General features: G+C 36.4%; 1 protein-coding gene across 2 annotated transcripts in view; it reads left to right on the top strand.

The window, feature by feature from the left end:
* The window catches only part of LOC149580442 (uncharacterized), a 165,237-nt gene extending 160,516 nt beyond the window's left edge, over positions 1 to 4,721 (top strand). For both annotated transcript variants that reach the window (XM_089790913.1, XM_089790923.1), the window contains 5 exons: positions 2,510 to 2,633; positions 3,647 to 3,813; positions 3,935 to 4,007; positions 4,163 to 4,289; positions 4,379 to 4,721. In XM_089790913.1, coding sequence (XP_089647039.1) covers positions 2,510 to 2,633; positions 3,647 to 3,813; positions 3,935 to 4,007; positions 4,163 to 4,289; positions 4,379 to 4,511 — 624 coding nt within the window. In that variant the 3' untranslated portion in view covers positions 4,512 to 4,721. The remainder of the gene's footprint in view (positions 1 to 2,509; positions 2,634 to 3,646; positions 3,814 to 3,934; positions 4,008 to 4,162; positions 4,290 to 4,378) is intronic.
* Positions 4,722 to 24,623: the final 19,902 nt, after the last annotated feature.

Raw genomic sequence — 24,623 nt, 5'->3', positions numbered from 1 at the left:
ACAATATTCAAAATGAGGATTGGATCCTTTGAGGGGGAAAGCTCTCTCCCTTTTAAAGATGTATGGACGGTAGAGATCAAGATGAAGATGGTGGATGATCAACGGTGGAATTTGAAAATAGGAGTGATCCATGTGCACACACAAGTCAACCAATAGAATATAAGTTGACTTGTCATATAAGACAAAAGTCACAAAGCCTTTTCTTTTAATTGCAAAATAGAAAAAGGACTTTATGTGTGCACTTTAAGTGGGTTAGAAGAATGGGGTCTTTTATTTAATTAAAAGGGGACATGTTCTTTTAATCAAATAATGAACTTAGGATAGTATAGTCAAACTATAGGTTATAATCAAATAAATTGATTATTAGCAATTTGGTCTAGGTAAATGATTAAATTAATTTAGCCAAAATGTTGAAAAGGGGGCTAATAGTCTAGATGACCATTTTTAGGTGATTACAACAGGCACAATGGGCTACGGAGGTCACACAGAGCAGGTGCAAAACGTAGCATGATAAAAAGAGAGTTATAAAAGCACCATACGATGACTATATGGCATCCTAGTGCATTCCATGACACTGTACGGTTCTTCCCAAAATTGTATGGCATCTTCACCATGTTCTAAGGCACCGTATGAAAACTTGTCATACATAGACATTGTACGGTACGACGGGCAGAGGTGTACGGACATTGTACAAACATTTTAAGATAGTGTATGGGCATTGTGAAAACGGTACGAGTGTTTATAAAACCGACTATACGGGTGTTTTAAAAACCATACAGAGAGCATTTGCAAAGCCATACGGCCAATTAGGAAAACCGTACGTACATCCACACAATCGTACAGGCAGAAAATTAATCACTTAGGCTTCAACCGTTCGACAATCAATTTCTCTAGCATCCATACCATACAGACGGCTAATTTCAGGAGACCTTCAACTGTACGGTGGTCAAATCTCTTCACAAACATTCACCGTACGATCACGCAAAACACAGTGAATAAAAGACATTGCCGTCGTACGGTCATGCAAAACAGGAGATGAAAGACACTACCACTGTACAAGCATGCATAGGCAGAGCTCGTCGTCTTGGGAGAGCTATTTTGGTTTGGGTTTTGCAGACATCTTCCAACTGACCGAAGAGGAGGGATTAGGCACCCACAAGTATTATCTGTGTGGCCTCTGCAAATAATACCATCACAGATTAGTAGAAGTAAGCAGTCAGAAGAGAAGGCAGAAGGAAGTAGTCAGAAGAGGAGCAAGAAAAAGAAAAAAACACGACGACAAATAAAAAATGTTCAAAATGAATAACGCATGATGCCCAAGGGAAGGGAAAGACATAAACAAGTAGTAAAACATAAGCAGTTGCTAGAAAGAGTGGGATCGGAAGAAAATCACAAAAATGGTGTATTCTATAGAATTTTGTGTGGCTTTGAGAGTGCTCAGTCGCTTCAGTTATCAGTCTTGGGAAGTATGACTAGTTGATGAGACGTGGAGTTGCTGCAGGCATGGAGTGTTTGTGTGCCAGAGTTGGAGAGAACAACAGAGCAAGCCTTTTGAAAGGAGTGATAGGCTTTGAGGCACTTGGAGTAGGTGTTGGATGTGAAGCTGTCTTGGTGGATGCATAGAGAGCTTGGGAGGAGCTGATCATCCAGTTGAAGGCAGTACAATGACACTTGGTTCAGTGTACCCAGGAGTTGGAAGCAGAGAAAGTGACACAAGTGGATATTTTGTAATTGTCGTCCAGAGACAACTTTTCTTTTTGGGGGTGATGATGTTGTCGGTAAAGTTATAAACTAGCCGACGGGTAGATTAGCATGTAGTCGGTAATTACTATGTAGCCGACGAGTAGAATTAATTATTTTCAAATGGGCACAATGGTTGAGTCACCCCTTCGGAATGGTATATGTACACTGTCCGAAATGGACTTTGGATCATTGTGGTAATCATCATTGTAAGCAATCATATCACTATGTAATCTCTTCGGCATATATGCGAATAATAAAAGGAGTACTGTTGTGTTACATGTTCTTGTTTATTGTCTGTATGCATAAATCTATTTACCCCATACGGTAAACACTGCTCAGTTGTTGGCTTGAAGCCACTCTTAATCTTTGTTTTGTAGCTTTCAGGATCTCATATATGTTAGCACATGTATTTCTACTGTGACCATTAACTTTTTCTTAGCCTTAGCACAAACTTACAATGAGACTGCTGGCCTGTATTCCCTATACCATCATATAATTGATGATTAAAATTTAATTTGATGCACAAAAAGCCTGATGGTTAATTAGCAATGCTTCTTGATGTAGTTTCTCTGTAATTTTATAAGCAAGACAACTTGACCAACATTAACTAGCTATTCTATAACTTATCTCTTTTATGTTTTAACTCTTCCATATCAATTTTAACTTAGTATTATCATTATGTGAACTTTTGATATATTTAATTAAATATATATCATAGCGGGAACATTGACACTAATTTTATCTTCTAACTGGTTCATGAGTGCAGATTGTAACACTTCCTGTGATTGCAGTTATACTCACACTAGCAAAGCCGATTGTTGAAGTTGTATTTCAAAGGTCTTCCTTTGATGCACATGCAACAGCATCAGTTTCTTCTCTTTTGATTTGTTGTAAGTATCATTTTCAAATTGTTGTAAGAGCAAAAAGTCTCATTTATCAGTACACAACGTATTTTCTTTTCATTTCAAACCAACACAAATTGAATCTATGAAAATGCACATGCTCTAACAACTGCTCCATCTTAGATGTTTTGGGTTTGACAATATAGCCTTTGGTTATCCATGTGAGATCACTCATAGCGATTCCTTTCCAAACCCAATATCAACTAGTAGTGTTAAATAAACTTGAAACTTGATAATAGGTTAATTCTTCTTCATCCATCTGAGTTTTTCCCCATATAGCTTTCTAACTTTTGACTTTCGTAGATTATTATGAATTTCATGATTAAATTTTATGTGTTATATAATGATTTAAGGATAACCTAAATCAAATTCCAAATACAAACAAAATAATAACCAACAAAAGGTTCAAAATAGTTGGGCTTGTCTGACTACACAGTTTTAGCACACTTTTACTTATTTGAACACATATCCTTTGTTTAATTAGTCACAAAGCTCAAGTGTCTGAGCTTAGGAATAAGGTGAAGCTTTCATAAGATTAGAAGACTGAACTGTCAAGGAGATGTTTCTCTATTAGATGTTATTAAAGAACCTAAAATTTCCAATTTGAGTTGTATAATTTTCCTTTAGCCGACCACATCAGATAAAAGGATGCATGAAGCCAACATTAAGGTATTCCTGTATGAACACATATTTGATGTGACATTGTAATGGCTTTTAAAAATGCTTGCCAAGTATGATTAAATATACAGCTTCCTTAAAAAACTTTTGTAATTGCAAATTACAGAAAATGCAATATATTTGTCTTGTTTGATTCATTGATCTCTATTTACTTTTAAAAATGTCCATGTGTCTTCATGTTAAGGCAGCTTTCTTATGGCTGTTTTCATAATAGCAAGTCATAGCAGATGCAACATATTTGTTTTGTATGATTCATCGATTGCTATTTACTTCTAAGAATGTGTATGTGTCTGCATGTTTATCTGTTATGATTCTATATACAGATATTTTAGGCTCTCCCTTCTATCTAGTTCGGGACCTGCTTACCAGGGTGTTCTATGCTCTTGGCAATGGCAAGTCACCTTTTGAAATCAGCGTTGCCGCAATTATTCTGAATGTTTTCTTGGACTGGCTGTTCATTTCAAAGATGGGCTTTGGCGCTGAAGGTTTGGTATGTATTCTGTTCATAATTTCTTACTTACTACTATTATCTGTTAAGTTTGAAAAAGTAACAACAGAAATTTTAAGGAATCTATTTCAATGGTTTCTAATAGCAATACTTTTCTCTGTAGGTGATTGCAACTTCATTAGTGAATGCTCTTTCAATGGCTATACTGATGGGTTTGCTCTCCAACAAAATTGGGGGTATGCTTTTTGAACTTGAAACAAAACTGCATTTTTGTTTGACATGATAATTGTGTTTCCCGTAAAAGAACTCACACCATCTTGATACAACAGGAACACATACTCTTCTCAATTTAGGAGTTTCTTACTCTAACTCTGCACATTATAATTTATAGGTCTGAATTTGAAAGAATGGATTACACCATGCCTTATAATTGTTACATCTTGTATCTTCTCCACAAAAATTACTGCATCAGTTTATGCAAGGCTATGTGCCTTTCCCTGTCATGTATTATCAGCAAGGTATATATATGTGCCCTCAGAATTTACATTCATTTTATGTTTATGCAGATGGACTTGTTCTAATTAATACTGTCTCAATCTGATTTCAGGGCTTATTGGATAGTGCAGTTGCTTTCAATATTGCTGGCTAGTAGCATGGGTGTCTTGAGCTTTTTTTTCCCTCTCTGGTGGCTTCAATTACAGGGATTGCAGATTATGAAAAGACTGGACTATAGAGATTAGTTGCCATATTCCTTAAACATTTATCGCTCGAGTGCCATTCTGTCGGCATTTTGTTTCTCTTCTTTTGAAGTTCTAAACTAGTTACTTCTGATTATTGTTCTTTGGCTTATTCTAAAGCTACATGAGTTATTCCGATCTTTTTTAGTAGCACATTACCATTGTAATATATCGTACTTATTTCAACGATCAAAACTTTCAAGTTTCTGTCTACCCATCTTAGCATTTTCTCTTTGCTTTGTTATCAAAGCATTAGATAGTATTTAGCAATTAGCATAGTAGCTACACGTTTCTCTGCTTTTTTGACCTTGCATATATCTCATTCATGATTACATGTGAAGTAGAATCGCAAGAAGTTGTGAAGATGGAGTGCTGTCCAAATATTTCTTGACCTAAGATATTCTATAGATCATGAAAATAGGGCTTTTGAAGTTTCAAATAATTTTAAAAAAAAATGTATCTACTTTTCACGGGGTGGTTTTCCAGGTTTAGTGACATGTGATTCATGCTTCTTTATGTTGTATTACCTCATCTGATTATAATGCCATATCGTAAGAGTTTAGTTGTGTAAGCATTATTGAAATTTTGTATTATACCATATTTTGGAATTTGTACTATCTGATTTTGATGCCATATAATAAGAGTTGTGTATGCTTGGAAGTATTTAAATTTTGTATAAATCTTCCTTTGTGCTGAACCTGGATGCGAACTTTCATTTGTTCTTGAAAATTTGACGATCTCATTTCTGCTATGCTTGCTCTATGTGTTGAAGTTTTGTATTCTTCCTTGGGACTTTGTGCTTTTAAATATGGCCAACAGGAATTGGTTATGGAAATTTAGCTGGCTATGGCATCAGGCTCTTCTGTAGTGGGACTTTGGTCTCAATTTGATTCCTGTCGTTGCTTGTTGCCCACCCCACTTTACAAACCAAGTTGCTGATGATTTTTGTAAATGAATGTTTTTGGACCAATATTTTTTGAATTTTTTATAACTTTTTTAGTGGTAAAAGCTTGGGAAGATGATGAGCATTAATATTCTTCAGAGTAATAGAACTGACAGATGAGAGTGGATTAAAAATTGATGTTTATCAGAAAATTGCAGTGTTCGAACAGAATAAATTATGGGAACAACTATTAGCTCTAAATTAAAATTGTTGGTGTTTATTAATATACTGGAGACTTGATTTACATCTTGCAATCAAAGAATTGTGCAGTGCGTGCAATATTTCAATATGACAATCAAATTTACATGACCAAAACGTGTAATCATTGTTTATTCCATGAGCATTATGTAGTACGTGCAATATTTCAATATGAAAATCAAATATTAATGACCAAAACATGTAATCCTTGTTTATTCTATTAAAATTGCTGGTGTTATATTAAATACATTGATATTATATTAACATTCTTTTGGTTTTATAATTGAAACAATGTCATGTGTGTAACATTTCAATATGCTAATAAAGTTTACCAACAACAGCAAGAAAAATCATAAGGAAGCAAGTGAGCAAGGAGGACCGATCAGAGCAACACGAGATTGATTTGGTGACCCTATCTCCCACACAAGGATTGGGTGCAAACAAGGCATCGTGATTTCAGATCAAGGATTTGTGTTTTTGTAACCTGTGGGACCAGCTGATCAGTGCAGGGACAGATTTAAGGGTTTGGTCGGCAATCTTGGCAACCGGTAGGACCAATTATCCAGTAATGAAGCCTTTGCTATTTCTTGTGGGTCCATATTTGTGGGCTTCCAGGCTCTTCTAATGGTGATTTTATCTTTGTCTTCTATGGTGTTCCTCTCTTTTAGTGGGCTCCAGTTTGCTTCCATTTGAAGACAAGATTTTGTGCCTCCAATAGGCAGATAGGTAGATCCCAGGTGTGCCATTTTCCTTTTTCTTACATTTGATCTTGCACCTATTCATGCTTCCTTTTGTACTTCTCCTGGCATTGGTAAATTTATAACAATAAATCACACAATGGAAAACCAAACAATATCACTAATCAAGAATGGTCACGAGAGTCCTCTGAACATTGAAACTAACCATCTTGGGCAAGTTAAAATAGCCTCACTAGGCAACATGGGCAAATATGTTTGGGTCAATGTCAAACAGTTTAAGGGTATCCTAAAAAGGAGACTTGCTTGCATGAAATGGTCACGTGAAAGGAAAAAATAGTGCCAAAAAGTGTCCAAGCAAAAATACGACCCAAAGAAGGGTGTTATTTCCCACATAGGTGACTTCAGCTACAATCTTGTATATGGCACTAGTAGCTTTGTAGACCCGGTTATGTACAGCCCCACTTCCACTCCTCTCACTTGGTGTCTAGATCTTTATGTGCAAGAACTATTAATGGCCAAGGAGTGCAAATTGGCCAGGTGAAAGCTAAGAGAGTCTAATAAAACAAGCCTAACATTAAAATGTATCAGCAAATCTTAAAGAAGAAAAAATCAAATTTTATGATCACAAGGAGGGAAGAACTTATCTCTCTTGGTAAAAATAACTCCAAGCTTTTTTGGAGAGAGCTACAACGAAGGAAGAAACAAACTGAAAATATTATTACAACCACTCAATGGTTCGATTATGCTAGAAAACTTAATGAAAAAAAGAGATGGATCCACCACCCTTAGTCAACAATATGAAAGATCTTTTCATAGTGCAAGAGGTTGAGATGGGTATTAGAAAGTTTGGTACTAAAAAGGAAAAAGACTTGGTGTAACTTCAAGCAAAGTATCTTGAGTGGGGCATGAAAACCCTCGCACCACTCATTACGAAAATATTCAATAATATCAGCCAACACAGGTTCCCTAGAGATTGCACTATTAGTCTTGCTATACCCCTTTGTAAGAGTAATGATGTCAATAACCCCTCCAACTACAAGACTATAATGATTAATCATATATTAGCAAAACTTTTTGGTAGCATGATAGAAAGTAGAATCAACAAATGGGTGAAGGAAAATCATAAGCGTGCAAAAGGTCAAGCTGGTTTTAAGCCAAAAACTTGACTTTTGACCATTGTATCACCCTGAGGCACATTATCGAGAAAGTGTGGACAAGAAATGATGAGGTTTTTTGTTGCTTTGTTGACTTTGAAAAAGCTTTCAACATTGTGCCTAGAGATAAGCTTTGGCTTAAGATGGAAGAATTGGGGAACCTATGAATCTTAGAGTTGTCGTCCATAGGATGTATGACGAGGTGAAAGTCAAAATCAAAACTTTAGATGGCATTTGAGAATGTTTTAAGAGTGACATAGGGGTTAAATAGGGCTATCCTCTTTCTCCTACCTTGTTTAGCATATATATCGACAAATTTGAAGAATGGTTAGACATGCAAAATGGTGAGGGTATCCAATTACGTGAATTTCTAATTAGGTTACTTCTATATGCGGATGATCTCATTTTAGTTGCCCAATTTGCCTATGGACTACAAAAACATCTACTCTCACTTGAAATCTTTTGCAAAATGGTAGGGATGCAAGTCAATATAAGTAAAACTAAAATAATGATTTTTGTCTAAAAGCATAAAACATCAGCATAAGTTCTATTTTGAGGGTGGTGTGCTTAAGGAAGTTGTGGAGTAAAAATACCTTGGGATTGACTTCAACAAAGGTATGAATTGGGAAGGTTGTAGAAAGAAAAGAGTTTTAAGAGGGTGGAAGGCTCTTTATACGCTCCAAAACAAGTGTTGTGATGCAGAGGTTTGAGGATTGGAAAACTACTCAAACTTTGTTTGGGCTTCTTGTGTTACCAGTAGTTCTCTATGGATGTGAAATATGGGCCAGCAACACTTTAGCCTTAAAATGGAAACAAATTGAGGGGATCACAAGCAAGTTCAAGATCAAAAACATTATCTCATATGATATCATGCTTTAGTGAAGTGGGAGCTGCCCCTTTCAAGGCTCTTGTTATGGTTCACCTCATTAGCTATCTTAAAAGAACTAAGAAAATGTGTGTGAGTAGGTGGCTTAAAGTGGTCTTTGATTATATTTTGTGCAAACGTAAAGAGACATGGATGCAACAAAAGATCAAGTGGATGAAGAAATAAAATATTCTTTTCAATGTCCCCCACCAACAATAAAGAAATTAAGACCTTTGTTATAGAAAAATTCTATAAGAGTGATTGGGGAAAAGGGCTCGGAAGGAAAAAGACTTGATAAGTAGGAGATAATTTCCACAGCAAGTCATTGTGATATTGCTATGAGGATTTAATTGTGTGATTTTGAGTCAAACTCATTGACCCATGTTTCATGACTAGTGATTCAACATGAATCCATCTCTCATGAGAATAAATGGAACACTTAGCATTCATTGGATCTGGGTGATGCTCACAAGTAAAAGACTTATTACATCAGTGAGTTCAACCCTACAAACAATCAACTCCAAAAGGCATACATAGAGGCTAACATTTCTTGGAGAGCTAAAAATCTTATTGCTTAGCTTAGAACCAACTCTCATCAACTCTGATGTGAGACCGAACAGTGGAAGAGGACAAAAGAGCATTGGGAAGAGAGTTTGCATGTTTTGCAATTTTAGGAAGGTGGAAATCGAACAACACTTTATTTTAGAATGTGATGCATACAGGGACAAGGTCGAAATTGCGGATATTATATCTAACAACTCTTCACACGACTTATTCAGCAAGGAGGACGTTGAACAATTGGGTGAGCTCATCATCAACTTGCATAGAAAAATAAGTGAATTACTTAAGTTGGTTTATTAGTGGGAAGGTTGTCCCATAGGCTATGCTTAGCCTCGTGGACATTAAAATTTCATCTAAGGGCATTGGTGAGAAGCAAGAGCATAAGAGTTTTCACTTTCTTCGGTGATGTTGTCAAAGGAGTTGGTAATTCAAACGACAAGGGAGACAACATGTAATGTCCCTCCAAGATCAACGAGGTGATCAAGAACTTTATTAAGGGTATACTTGTTGAATTGAAATATTTAATGAATTGGGGCCATTTTGTTAATTTTCCCTTCTAAGGGACCATTTAAATTCAAACTATTTTGAATGGTTAAGCTCATATGGAAGCAATCAATTGTGAATTTCTTGAATTCATTATTTTTAACTAGAAGTTTAAGTTGAAGTATGTGAGCAATTTTGGTGGTGAATATCTCTAATGGAAAGGCATCTCGCCAAGATAAACCAACCTATTCTTTTGGTGATGAATATCTCTAATGCAAAGGCATCTCACTAAGTTAAACCAACCTGCTCCATTCTCTCATCATTGCTCACAAAACATTCTAAATGAAGATCCATTCTAATAGCCCTTCATCTACTCTTAAAGCCAGTTGTAATGTCCCCATCTTTTTAGCATATCAGTGGAATTCTTAGCCTTTACATTCTCTGAAGGCTAAGTGGTGAAATAAGGAGAAATTGATTAAATTAATTTTTTATAAAGTCAAAAGTCAAAAGGTTAAAAGAAAAAGAGTGACTTTATATTTAATTAATTTAATTTATTGGAGAATGCATTAATTATTGGAAGGGGGAAGCTTCTAGTAATTTAATTTTTTAGAAGCACAGTTAATTATTGTATTGCAAGGGAGAAGCTTCTAGCAAGTGCATTAATTGTTGGGAGGGGGAAACTTCTAGAGAATGCAATTATTAAATATTTTATTTAATTATTGTATCGCAAGAGAGAAGCTTCTAGCAAGTGTATTAATTATTGGAAGGGGGAAACTTCTAGAGAATGCAATTATTAAATATTCTGTTTCCTTCTACGAGGGTCAAGGAAAAGTATAAAAATAGGTGAAAGCTTCATTGTTTATCATCCAATTTTGTGAATTGCATTTGATATGAAGTTGGGAGAAGAAACTAAGGTTTCTGATTTCAACTAGCCATTGGAGAACATCAACTCTTCAGTGTTGCAACCATTTGAGGTGGTGAAATATCCATTGAATTTGGTATTTGGGAGAGCTTCAATTCAGGAGTTCTATTTTGTGCTTAAATTAGAGAATAAATTTTGATTGCTATAGTATGCATGCAGGATGTCGTGTTATAGTGTCTATGCTTGATTCATTTCCATTCTCCGGCATCACTATTATCATTCTACTTCATCAGCATATGATTTTGCTGTAATAATTCAGAATAAAAAATATTGGCATCATTGTTACATCTCGTTTCCATGTATTTGCACTAATAATACCAAAAGAATTGCATTTGAATATTAGTTCCTTGAGGGGTTATTACAGTGGTATTAGAGCTTGCTTGCAAAGTGTTTGACAAAATGTCAAACAACTAAAGTATAAAGAATTTTGGTGTTTGAAGAAGTTAGTTCTTGTTGGGGTTATTACACCAATCTCCTTAATAACTCCAATGCAAACAAATAGACCACCAAATCAAACAAATACATTCAATGATCAAACTTAAGGATCTTGGGGAGATAAGATAAGATAAGATTATTAATGTCCACAAAAAACCAAAATGGTTTATGGGACTGAGCATACAAATAGAAGAGCCAGCTAAGCAAAGGCACCAAACGGTGACTGAAAAGGAACAAAACAACAAGAAGAAAGAAAGACAAGGCAAGGACTAAGGGTCCTTCATTGTCACAAAGAAATCCATAATAGAGAGGTACATCTGTGGATAATCCATAGTCTTCGGATGCTGTGAAGAATCCCTATAGGATTGATGCTACCTATAGAGACTGTACTAATACATTTGGCATCGATTTGTGATGGCCAAGTGTCGCAATTGCGACGCAAATGTGTCGCCACTGCGACGGCAGCAGACGTCGTCATTTTTTAGTCGCAAATTGCGACGTCTATCCCTGGACGTCGCAATTGCAACGCTCATTCGTCGCAATCTCACCATACTAAACCGCCACGGTTTTCATTGCAATGCCTACGGTTCCTGTTGCAATTCCAACGGCTTCCCCACGCATTGCGATGGGGTGTCGTCGGCATCTGCCAACGCGTTCACTGATCCTTTGGTGTCGCACTTGCGACGATTTTGGAAAATTGCGACGCAACGGTGCTAGCGGCGTGGTAGCGCTAGTGTCGACGTCGTTGGCCGTCGCAATGTTTCCAAATGTGTCGCAATTGCGACGCATAGTCAGGAATTGCGACGGCGTCGCTATGCATGCGACGCACATTTCGTCGCAATGCCTGGGCTGGCGTCGCAATTGCGATGTCTGCGGATAGCAATATGGCAGGGCCGCTGTGGCGGCGACACCAACTGTCGTCGCTGCCACAACGGCCCCGCAACAAGCATGCATCATGGGGCATATGAATTCATATGCCCCCCAGGTGACAGAAAACATGCATTCGTTTGGAAAGAATGCATGTTTTCTGTCACATACGGTGAAAAGGATATTGTGAATTCGGAATGAAGTATAAGATTAAAATTACACTTTCAAAACTAAATACGGTGTTCTTATCAAAAGATTGTAGAAAGGGATACCAATAATAAAACTATAAAAAGACATCAAATAGTGGGAGAGAAAGCATCTAAATGTTTATTCTCAAAAGGTACACGTTGAGATAAATCACCATATTCCTCAAAGAGATAGGAGATGGCGTACTTTCTCTCTTGGATGCATAGATAATGAAGCACTTTATCGGTTGATGTCTTGAGATAAGGGGGGCGCATCACTATATGTAGAAAAACTTAGAGAAAAGTACCTAGTTAGGTTTATGTATTAGTCTAGTTTTAGATGTACTACTTGTTGAGCAGTTTTCACAACATCACCCCATTGCAAATAGTGACCCCCCCTCCTCTTTTTCTGACAAGCATGGCTAGTTGAGTAGGTTGGCAGCAATCTGGGGTGCAAAAGGCTGTGTTTGGATAGAGTATGAAAATTGAGAAAATTTGGCTAACTCTAAAAGGGGGAGTAAAGATAGAAATTGAGCTAAGGAAATGTAAAATTCGCTGAAGTAGTAAATGGAGCTGAGACTCCTCTTTGTTCCTAGCAAATGGAAATGAGACTCCAATTCATTCCTAGCAAATGGAGATGAGACTAGTCTTCATTCCTAGCAAATGAGATTCCTCTTCATTCCTTGAAAATAGAACTAAGACTCTTCTTCATTCCAGCTAGCAAATGGAGCTGAGAATCTTGTTCATTCCTAGCAAATGGAGATGTGAAGGGAGAAGCAGATAAGGCCCGAGATTGATCCTATGGGCCCAAAATTCAATCCCACATGACTCAAAACTCTTAGTATTAGTAATAATGCCCTACAGCTGAGAATCTAAACTTAGGCTTGTGAGCAACATCTAATGCATATAGACAGCCCTTGGGGGTAAAACGTGGGGGCCGGGTCTAATAACACCAAGCCACAATTCCATAAGAATGGGGCTTAAAATTGGGCACTATGGTTGGTGAATGGGCTTGAGAAGGCCTAAAACTTAATAATCAGGGACTGGCAATTAAATGTTGTGACCTTAAAAGCCTGCTTAAGCCGAGATTCGAGTTTAATAAGCTCCAAAATGGCCTTGAACTTTGCAATCTGAAAGTAATTACAACTCAGATCTGCCCTTTACTGCAGAAGGCCAGATCTAAATCTGATAACAGTGGATTTTAAATTTGCATCTTGTGCAAAGTGTAGCCCTATATGAAGTATGGGGGGGATCTAAGGCCTTACTATAAGAACAAATAATTGAATGTATGCCAGATCTGGGCCCAATTTCAAGGTGGATCAAGCCCTAAGACAGTGGAGTTATACTTGAAATGAATTGAAACTTGCCCCTATTTGAGGTGTGTGGATGTAAGGCTTTTAATTAAGACCCATGTATAAGACGTGTGGCCTAATATAGGCCCAAATTATGATCAGATCAGAGAGTTCAATCAGCTAAGCCCTATCCTACATAAAATGTATGGGCTGAGAGCATCAAAATGTGTTTGTAATTTGAAATGGGGTCTTCCCTATGGCTAACTTAGGGTGAATTAAGCCCAGATCTGTGCTCAAAGACCAATGAAATGAACCCTTATGCCCAGAATGTAACATCAATTGGCTAAATTAGGCCCTAAAGATGTAGCATCTGGCCTTAAGGATTTAAATTTAAGTCGCTTAGGCCCTAGTTCAATCCAAACAGCTGGATCTTGGGCATTAAACTCGAGTAGGGGTATGGAGGATTAATTGAATTAAATACATGCAAATCTGGGCCCAAAAGTCAATGGCAGCCCTTGCTATCACTGTCTTACCTTAACCTTTGTGAATCGAGGCATTAAATTTAATATCTTTTATCAGGTTCTACCCAATGCATAATCTTGAATTTCAGATTTCAAAGGGAAATGAATTAAATGCCATGTCTCTCACCCTCAGAACTTGATGCAATCTTCATTTAATGAAAATTTGCAAGCATTTAAGATTAAGTTGCATTGATAATTGCCCCATATACCAAGACATTTGCTATGAAGGCAGGGCAGTAGGGCTCTATTTTGAAGATCTCTTGATTGCAATTGCAAGACAAGGGCAGAAATTTTGAACTTTCAGAGGCAGATTTGAATAAAGTTATTTCATTTTACTGAGACTGTTGAGAGTAGCAGAGGTCTGATCCATCATTATGACCTGCGTTTGCAAATTAAGACTATTTTGGTGCCTGTATCAATCATGATAATCCATCCTCAAGCTGGTACTGTCAAGAACATTATATCCCAAATCAATTAAAATTAAATAGGCTTTGACTTCAGACTAACACCATTGTCAAATTCTGATTTTAGATTACAGTGAGGCCTTCACCAGTAAATTAAATCTGATTGCAGGTCTGATATCAACCTTTTTTGAAGACCTCAGTTTCGAATTAGAGGGGCCACTTCTTAACAATCCGAATTTGATCACAGGCATTAGACTCAAGGAGATAGCTTGATCCCAGCCTGCCATCGCAGTTTTAGCTCCACTCATTGAGGTTTATTTTAATCGTCAGAGTTGTATATCAGGCCATATTTTCAAACCTAATCGCATCATTTGGCTAAATGTAGTTAACAGACTAGACTAAAAACTGAGCTGAGAAAAAACAAAAAGGAAAAGACTAAGCTAAGACACAACAAAACCCAACCTGGAAAACAATCATAACTGATAAAGCTTCAAAACCTGTCCATTGTAAGACAGGTATTTCGGTTCCATCCAAATACCTTAGTCTAAAAGAATTAGCTCCAAGCACTTTGCAAATTAAACATGTCTTCACAATTGTAGCAAATGTATACCCGATTATCATCTAAAGCATGCCAGATGCCTGTGGATGAACGAATAAAGCAGAAATAATGACCAGAATGTGTGCTCCAGCCATCATGAACAAGAACACCATAAAGAGTGTTCTTAAAATTGCCCTCCTGTGATTGATCAATAGACAGAGAAACTAGAATATCATTCAAATGTGCAATATTTATTAAAAAACCAGTAGATATTGCAAAAACTATATTATTAGATTCCACTAAAAATGTGATCCACTAGCAAATAATATTGTAAGGGCTACTTACATGTGAACTGCTAACAAATGGTTTGAGATCCAACGTACAACCAAAGTCTATTTTTTTGTCAATTTTTCCTCCTGATCCAACTACACTGAAGCGCTTGAGATGAATTGCAAGAACATGTGGTGCTTTATCAATTTTGAGTTGTTCTAGAGCCTTCACTTTTACTTTGCATCCTTCACATTGATCTCTTTTCACACCCCCATCTAACTACTCCCCTGTCGTGTAATGGGATAATGCTTTCAACAATAGATCGTTTCAAATCTCAGTACAACCTCAATGATGAACACAATTCCAGAACAAAACTTATTTATTGACCAAAAGAATACCTTAGAGCTTCTCTTAGATTGAGATTCCTGTGTGGATTTACTATTATTTGAAGGACAAATAACAAATGAGCAGCAATCAAGTGTTGAAGAGCAAGGAGAACCTAACACCAAAAAGGTTCAAAAGGTTGTAGCAGAGGTAAAGAGAAAGGATGCTGATGAAGACGGAAAAAGAATTTTGTTGCAGGCATATGAGAATATGATGGAGATTCCTAGTGTGGGGAAGATAGCAATAATTGGTAAGAGTTATGTTCTAGAAGGAGCTTGTTATTGCTTCTTGTTTCTACCTATTGTTAGTATCTTATTGAGCTTCACTTTGTTTCGAGAATAGTTTAATATTCTCTACTAAATAGGGCCAACCACGTGAAGGTGGAAGCTCATTTGGCCCCACCCCCCTCCCCCTAACATCACTCTACATTCCCCGTTAACATCTAAAATTCATTCATTCTTTCAACCATTAATAAAATGTAACATTCAATCAATATCACATGATAACATTCAATCAATATCACATGATAACATTCATTAACACATTAGATTCGTTAACATGCAACATTCATCAATATTCTGCATTAACACATAATTCATGAACATTCATTAGCACATAATTAAATTCATTGAAACATAAAATTCATTCATTATCAATTAAGGTATGTAGATGACAATCATTTCTTTTTTTTCTTTCTATTTCTTTTTTCTATGTAAGCTCTAAGAGGAGCATCAGTGTCATCATCAATTCCCCTCTCATTAGTTGTTTTGTTCTCTATTCTTGATGATCTCAAATTCCTATGCTGTTGCAAAGGGGGGTCCTCTGCAATAACAAATAAAAGAGTTAAATTAAAATTAATTTATTATAATCGTTACAAGTATTTAATTATTTTAAATAACATAACTGTGGCGCTCTTTACCTGATCTGACCACATCATTTTGTCTGGACTCAACATCAACACGGTCATGAACATCGACCCCTCGATCCTCTACAGCTGCTATACAAAATGTTACTTTAATCCAAACACCAATTGCAATTACATATAAAAAATTTAATAGCAAATGTATACCTCCACCACTGGGATGCACATCATGCAAACCTTCGGCATCCACAGATTGTGTAGAAGGATTTTCAAGCTGCATTCCAACATCCTACGCATTGTTATCATTGCTTTCTTAAAACAAATATACTCACTTTATATTGGAACTTGACATCAAATAGACTAATTGGTAAAGTATTCAATTTGAAATAAATTTCATTTAGCTTATTTACCTGTGGCTTAGATGCATCATTATTAAAACCTTCCACACTGATTTCAGCTCGTAGCCGTTCAGCCACGGCTCTATAGCCTTGTTGGAAGCCAATTCTCTTATCCTCTTCTGTGAGGCATGTCTTGAACTCTGAGCCCTGCATTTTTGCGTGGTATGGTGAATTTTACTTGCATTGTTTCATCAACCAATGGAGGGTAGTTAAAATATCAACATCAAATCATCTATATCCATCACAATATAATAGGAGAAAAATCGAGCAGTTTTGATGGAGCAATCTACTATATAAATGTTGCGTGTTTGTATGCTTTGCTTGTACCAACATATTTTCTCCAAATTCTTTAGTTGGGTAAGAGTTAGTTCAGCTCTTTGGAAATAAAAATGGCTGCAAGTGCTGCTGCATTCCCTCATTCTTTCAATCACTACCTTTATTCTCAACTATTGGAGGAAAATTCAGTCTCAACCATGGCCTCCATTTGTGAGATTTCTTCATATGAGGATTTTGTGAACGAAGAGAAAAGTAAAATATTAGTGATTGGAGCCACTGGTTATATTGGTCGCTTTGTTGCTCTTGTAGCTGTAAATAATGTCATATTAGTAAATGAAGGAATCTTCACTAATCTAGATTGCAGAGTCTGACTTCAATTGTTGAATTGTTTATATTGAATATGAAAATCCACTACTGTTATTATATTCTATTGACCTATTTATAATTGATGAGCTAAATAAGGGAGTCCTAGCATTTCCCATCACATTATATAAAAAATTTGATACAATTTTTCATTTACTAATACTTACAACTCCTGCTTGAAGTTTCAAAAAACCACCAGAGCCGAGCTTGTGTGTCCCGTGCTTTTCTAGTCTTGCCTTTGTTGCCTTTGATGTGTTAGGCAATCTATGAAAAGTTTGAAATATGTTAGATAGTATAAATATAGAGGTTAATTAGTACATAATTAGATTCTCAACAGTATCACATACCTTGCTATACTCTCCACTGCTGTAATATTATTTTTCTTGTCAGCTTTATACTTTCCATCCAAAATCAGAGCTTGCCACTCAGCCTCAGGAACATAGGGTGGATGCTCGTACCTGGGGTTATCCCGTAAATTTTTTCTGTACTAGTCCCTAATATACTTCAAACATAAACCAGCTTTTTCAAGGAGCTTGTTTCTCTCGAATGCATGAGGTCCAAAGAGTTGGGTCATGCTCTCTATAAGATCATCCTTCAACGGTTTGCGTTGGTTATTCCACCTTTTAAGTAAAAAAAAATGTTAGACTCATAAATGAAGTGAAGCTACCTTTAATATATATAGTTCAAGAAATGGATGAAAAGGAAAACTATTATAGCAATGATATGAAATCAAAATAGTGGTTTGGGGTTTTAGTTAGGATATGATGTTCCACCAGGTACGCATGGTGGGCCCGAATATTCGCAAACACTCATCACCAAGTTTTCTCCAAAAAAGATCATTCCCTACAAAACAATCATGGGATCATTAGTCGATGAAGAGTGATCAAAAATTAAATTACTATTGTATCACTATAGAATAATAATAACTTTAAAGTACCTAGAACTTTGGCTACTTTTAATGGAATGCCTTCATCGTCGCTGATGATCAATGTGACATCCTTCACCGTTCCCGTACTAGGAACATAGGAACATCCAAGAAATGATGATACAGCTCCTTTTGCAAAAAGTTTCATAAGTTTCATAAGTCTTTGTCACGAAGTATAAAAGAACAAATGATAATTGATGTTAAAAAGTTGTAAAAAAAAAACTGTTTGTTGCTGTCATAAGAGAGAAAAAGAGGGATTTGTGTACCAGCAGATGGTGCAACAGTCGATGCCTGTAAGCTGCGTGTTGCTGACTCAGCAGTCAAAAAGAGATTTGTGGTTGTCCTGGATGGAGGCGGCATCATCATAGGATTCAATTGATGTGAAGCTGAAGAATAAAATTGTTAAAGCATGCATAAATATAGAACGCGTAGACTAGCATGGACAAGATTGTTAGAGCATTAAAAAAAGGATTGTTCGAGCATGTATTGTCAATGATTATGATCATTCCTATATATATTCAGTGGAAAACAGAAGTGGGGAATGAAACATGCGATCTACCTGAACCACTTGCAGCACCCTCATCATGGGAACGGGGCTCGAAATCACGCAAAAACCTCTGTAAAGACAACGCATCCATATTTTAATTAATGCCATAAAAGAGCATAACATAAAAACCATTATTGAACTCTTGTTATAATTAAAAATTTCATTAATACTTACTTTTAAGGTTTCAAAGGTGTGCATCAATTCAGCTCCCCTTTCTCTTATTTCCTGAGTAGTAGGCTTTATGGTTGCCAAACGTAAAATTTCTCTGCCAATTTTCTTTAGCAACTTTTTAGTCGAACCGATCGGGTCATCGGTGTCTGCTAAATCAATATAAAAAGGGTCCTCCTCAGGGGGGGGGGGGGTTGCTGATCAGGGACTGCAGGTTCCTTTCCCTCCCTCCGACCACTGGCCCTCTGTGACAACAATAGTATTAGTATTATCAAAATTACTCCAAAACAATGAAGAAAACAACATTAAAAAAATAACATTTTGCTTCTATCTAGTTTGCACAATTACAATGAGTTTTACCTGCTCGTGTGTAGATGAGTCGGGAACATCGCCAGCATCCCCTCCAGGAGGTTGCTCCATATTGTGCCCCTGTGTCAAAGATCAAGTATAAAAATGTTAGCGAAAAATTTATTGACTAAATGGTATGTTGGAGTCATTGATTAGAAGTTGGTTTAATAGTATGTACCACCCCCATGATAGTAGCCTTGTTTGTATCTATGCGGTTCAAATTGTAATCAATAAGAAGCTCTTCCCCTGCACGTATTGATTTTATCGCACAGATGAATACATGATTTCCCTCGTGCGCCTCAAATATGCAATTGGGTTGCTTTATAGTTGACCCAGGTTGTGTACTATTTATAAAACCCGCAAATATTCCCTGTTGCTTTTGGCCTTCCATCAGTGTATATAGCCACACTTTTACTTTGATTATTGTCTTGCTGTTGTATATAATTTGCCGAGAGGGCATACCTACGCATACTTTTTTTATATTTAAAAATATGCATCCAACTTTTGTAATCGTAACATGGTCCAACATACTCCATCAATTCAGAAACTTTGTTGTAAGACACCTTTATGCCGTCCATAGAAAATAGGCCCAAACCATGTAGTGATGATGGTGCTATGCGATATATCCTCTTGTTAACACAAAAATCAGTGTTTATTGGAGGAAGTTCCTTGGGCACCCAATGTTTTTGTAGATGTTGGTACCTCAAGGGCACCTCGATGTCGCCTTCTGTCTCATCATCATAAGAACATGACCCCCCTTGAGCAAGGAAAAATTTCATGCGTTTATTGAATTTCTTTCTAGTCCTTTGACCTCTAGTTAATCTCTCTATTCTAGATAAACTGCATGTCTCGCTTTCCTCTTCTATTCCTATATTTCCCTCACTCAAGGAAGACACTTCTAACAAATACCTATTCGCTGGTACCTGCAAATGGGAGAGATCTTAGAAGACATCAATCTTACTATTGATAAGTGTATTAAATAGACTGTCTATAAGGAGTATTGACTTATACCTGTCGATCCATGAGACTGTGCGGGATGCTCCTGAAAGGGGTTCAGTTTCCTGCAAATGTAATTCAATTATCGTGAGCATAATCACATCATAATCATAATCACATCCATCATTAGCATCACATAAAATTTAAAAACATTAAAAGGTACACAATAAAACACTTAAATCAGGCTCACATTATAAGCCTACTAGGGAAGTAGGCCTAGTGAAGGGCTAAAACTGGGTTTTTGTATCAGCTGATGAGTTGAGGGCTTAGTCACCTTGGGGACATGCTATTTGAAGTTGTTTGATGTGTGTGGAGGTGGAGGAAACACCTAGTTAAGGTGAAGTCAAGTTTGGCACCTATTGAGGCATTGTGAGCATTTGATAATTTGTTGATTAGATTGCTTGGATGAATCTATTGGATGGATTGAGGGACATTCATGAGATTATTCCAAAGATGTAGAACCTAAGGTGGCATAAGGATTTTGTGTGCACTCTGATAGGTTATGGAGTTGGCTTGGATCAAGGAGAGGGATCTTATGAAGATGCTTGGTTGGTGTTGTGAGAACACTATGGAAGTCCCTCTTGTTATGAATGATTGCAAGACCACCTAGGGTCTCTGCATCACCTACGGAGGCAGAATTATTAACCAACAAATTGGGTAAGCACTTATATTATGTTTTCCCTATGATATTCTAGGTACAACTCCCTTTTATAGATATTTAATGAATTCCCTTTTCTAAACTAAACACTTACAAATGCTTTTGAGCTAAAAGAAAATAAGGCTCAATACATTCACGCATCAATATGTGTTTTAAATAGTTTTATTTAATTAATTTAGATTAATAGTTAATTTAGATTAGCAGTATTCTATTTATAGTTGAAACTTGTAGCTTTTAAATAGATAATGAATAAACTATGTAACCATATATATAAGACAAATATATTTCTATCAAGAAATGAATATTAAATAGATTAAGGATTGATGGCATACCTCTAAATTCCATCATCATCATCCTCGTCGTCATCATCATCATCATCATCATCATCATCATCATCGTCCTCGTCATCATCATCACCGTCATCATCATCATCCTCGCCATCGTCGTCATTGTCGTTGTCATCGTCGTCGTCGTCGTCATCATCAACATCAAAATCAACATCAACATCAACATCATCTTCATCATCATCATCAGTAGCAGCATCATCGTCATCATCTTCTTCTTCTTCTTCATGAAAATTTGTGTCAGGAACATCATCCAATAACTGTTGATCGTGATCATCATCTACATCATCTTCTACTTCTTTAGTATCTTCTTCTTCCATCGCATTATACTTTATTGGCCTTCCTCTCGGTTCATGTCTAACAACAAATGACCAACCCGGTTTATGTGGAACCTCTGAGTAAAATACCTGCTCACATTGGCTTGGAAGAACATAAGGCTCATCCCCAACTGGCTCAAACGACCTTGTATTAACCATTGTAAATCCATTATCATGTTCAATAATAGTTCTATCAGGATCATTTGGATTAAGTCGTAGCCTGTACCATTTGACAACGAAGAGTACTAATTTGAAGGAACTAAAGTCACACTCAAGTATCTCATCCAAAACGCCATAGTATCGATTTTCAGACTCTTGAGGATGTAAGTCGTTTCTAGATGAAATATTAGTCACTTGAAAGAGTGCAGTTATTCCTGAATCACAAGTTTTCTTCGTGTCATCCAACACTTTGACGCGAAATTTTTGACCATTATAGAACATAGCCTTGTGGTGTTTAACCTGCAATAATATGTGAAACATATCAAAATTATTGTATCATGAGTTGATAAACATACGGGTGATTAATAAATTTGTACGTACCTGAAAATCTCTTGAACCACGTGCTAAATCTATTTCCCTTTGCGTAACATTGGAATCTCCATTACGATGAGCTTATTTAACCAATGAAGATACACCTTCCCATGTTAATGTGCAACCAGAATGTTGACATCATTCAATCCATACCGTCATCCAATCAAGATTGTTTGCAATATACAAATGTAGTGCATCCTACTCTCGAGCACCTGTACAAAAAAAAAAAAACAACTTACAACCGATTTATTTTGAAGATTAAGAAATAATTTATTACAATAACATCTTATAATTTATTACCTCTCACTTTCCTCAATGTACCTTTCCCCATCAAGTACTCCCCTTCTAATTTTTTAAAAGGCTCGAGATCCCAAATGCAATCTACATGGATATTTGATGCAAACTTAGGAAGATATTCAGTAATGTACACCATAGTCTGGTATACCATATATCCCTCTACCATAGAACCCTCAGGATGTGCTCTTTGTCTAACCAAAGCCTTCAAAGATTTCAAATGGCTCTCAACCATCCACATTGACCTAGTGTGTACAGGTCCACACAATTCAATCTCCTTAACTAGGTGTATGAGGTAGTGTTCATGTGCATTGAAAAAAGTTGGAGGTAGGCACTTTTGCATTTCACACAGTAAATGAGGAATTCTTCTCTTCCAATAGTTTATATCTTCTTTATGGATTTCTTTAGATGACAACCACCTACATTAAGAGATTCAAGTCACAAAAAATATATAGCTATGAGACTTTACAAAATAATATACAATAGATTACATAGCAAGAAAAACAAATCGCGAATATAATAAATATATACAACAAATTGAACAGATATTACTGCTTACCTCATATATTTTCCAAGATCGTATATCACTTGTTTGATGTTATTGTTGAAGTTCTCTGGGAGAGATAGAGGAAGCATGTACTGCACTAATTATAAACCAATCATTTCATTGTTTTCTAACATAACATAACGAACAGTACACGTAGTTTATGAATATATTGTAAATACAGAAGAACATAAGTTACCTTGACGAAAGTATGCCAATCATGCGTTTTGAGCCCTGGCCCAAATTCACTATTTTTTGATATGAGATTGTTTATGTTCGCAGCAAATCCTGTGGGAAATCGAATTTTTCGTATGACTTCTTTTATGGCATCACTTTGCTGCTCCGTTAATAACCATGGAAGGGCACTTATATTAATCTGATCTCTGTTGCTATTTGAGTGAATGAAATTTTTCAATGCATGATTGGATTCATGTATGTCATTACAAATTTTGACAATTTTTTCTTTGTCACGCCTTCCATCCAATATTTTCCACAATGTCTCTGTTATATTCTTTCCAAGATGCATAGTATCAAACAAATGCATAATTTGTAAGTGCTCGTAGTAGGGCAACCTACTAAATTGTCTGGGATAGCTTTTTAGTCCCTTTGGAAGGTTGTCAGTATTGCCTTGACGACCTTCACGATCATCAATTACACAATTAGTCAACAAAAATCACAATAGAAATATATAAATTACCAACATAAACCATTAGGTGGAACGGCATTACCTCGACGATTAATTCTATTATATTCCAACTTCCATAGGTGAGGTGTCATTCTTCGTGGCTTTGATGTAGTCTCTTCTTTCCCATTGAAAAGAATTTTTTCCGTACTTTGATACTTATGATTCCTATGGAGGAAGTGTCTACACTCATCAAACACCTGCTTTCCTAAACTTTTTGAATGACAAGATTTCATCTTTGGACCACAAACTGGACATGCAAATTTTCTCTTTATTTGAAGACCTACAAGATAATGATGTAATTGGATTATTAAATATGTTGATTTTTATAATTAGAATTATTGTGCGCAACTTGAATTCACTATAACATACCACAAAAATGTGTTAGCCCTGGGGCATCATGTATTGTCCATGCAAGTATTGCATGGAATTGAAATTGTCTTTGTCCTATTGGTCTAGACACATCATACATAGTGACACCGTTCCATAACTCCACCAACTCGTCGATAAGAGGCTCAATATATACATTCATATCTTTTACTTGATATTTACCTACTTGAATGAACAGTAACATTACATAATTATTGTGACCGTTTTACTGCAAGATTTGTAAGTACATGTAAATTAATAACTATCAAATGATAAGATACTTGGAACAATCATTGCCAACATAATGTGCTCCCTCTTTATTGACATCCACGGAGGAATGTTATTGTTGATAACAAAAACAGGCCACACCGAGTAAACAGATCTCATCTCTCCAAATGGATTGACACCGTCCGCTGCCAATGAAAGCCTGAGATTATGAGGTTCTTCTTTGAAGTGTTGCCACTTTTTCTCTATGTGCATAAATGCCAAACCATTCGCAGGGATTCGAATAATGTCATCTCGACTTCTATTGCATGCATGATAATCCATAAATTGAGCCAAGCTACTACACCTGAATAATTGTTGCATCCGTGGAATAATGGGGATGTAATGAAGAACCTTTTGAGGCACCTTTTTTGTTAGTCGATCTGTTCGATATCTACTCATATGACATACAGGCATTGTGTTGCAAATTCATGTTCTTTATAATATATAATATGATCATTGGGACAAGCATGTATTGCTTCATACTCCATTCCAATATCTTTCATAAC

Source organism: Cupressus sempervirens, chromosome 1, assembly GCF_028749045.1.
Source record: "Cupressus sempervirens isolate cs-2001-9-10 chromosome 1, ASM2874904v1, whole genome shotgun sequence".
NCBI classification, from domain to species: domain Eukaryota; kingdom Viridiplantae; phylum Streptophyta; class Pinopsida; order Cupressales; family Cupressaceae; genus Cupressus; species Cupressus sempervirens.
This window is presented reverse-complemented; position numbering and strand designations above follow the sequence as displayed.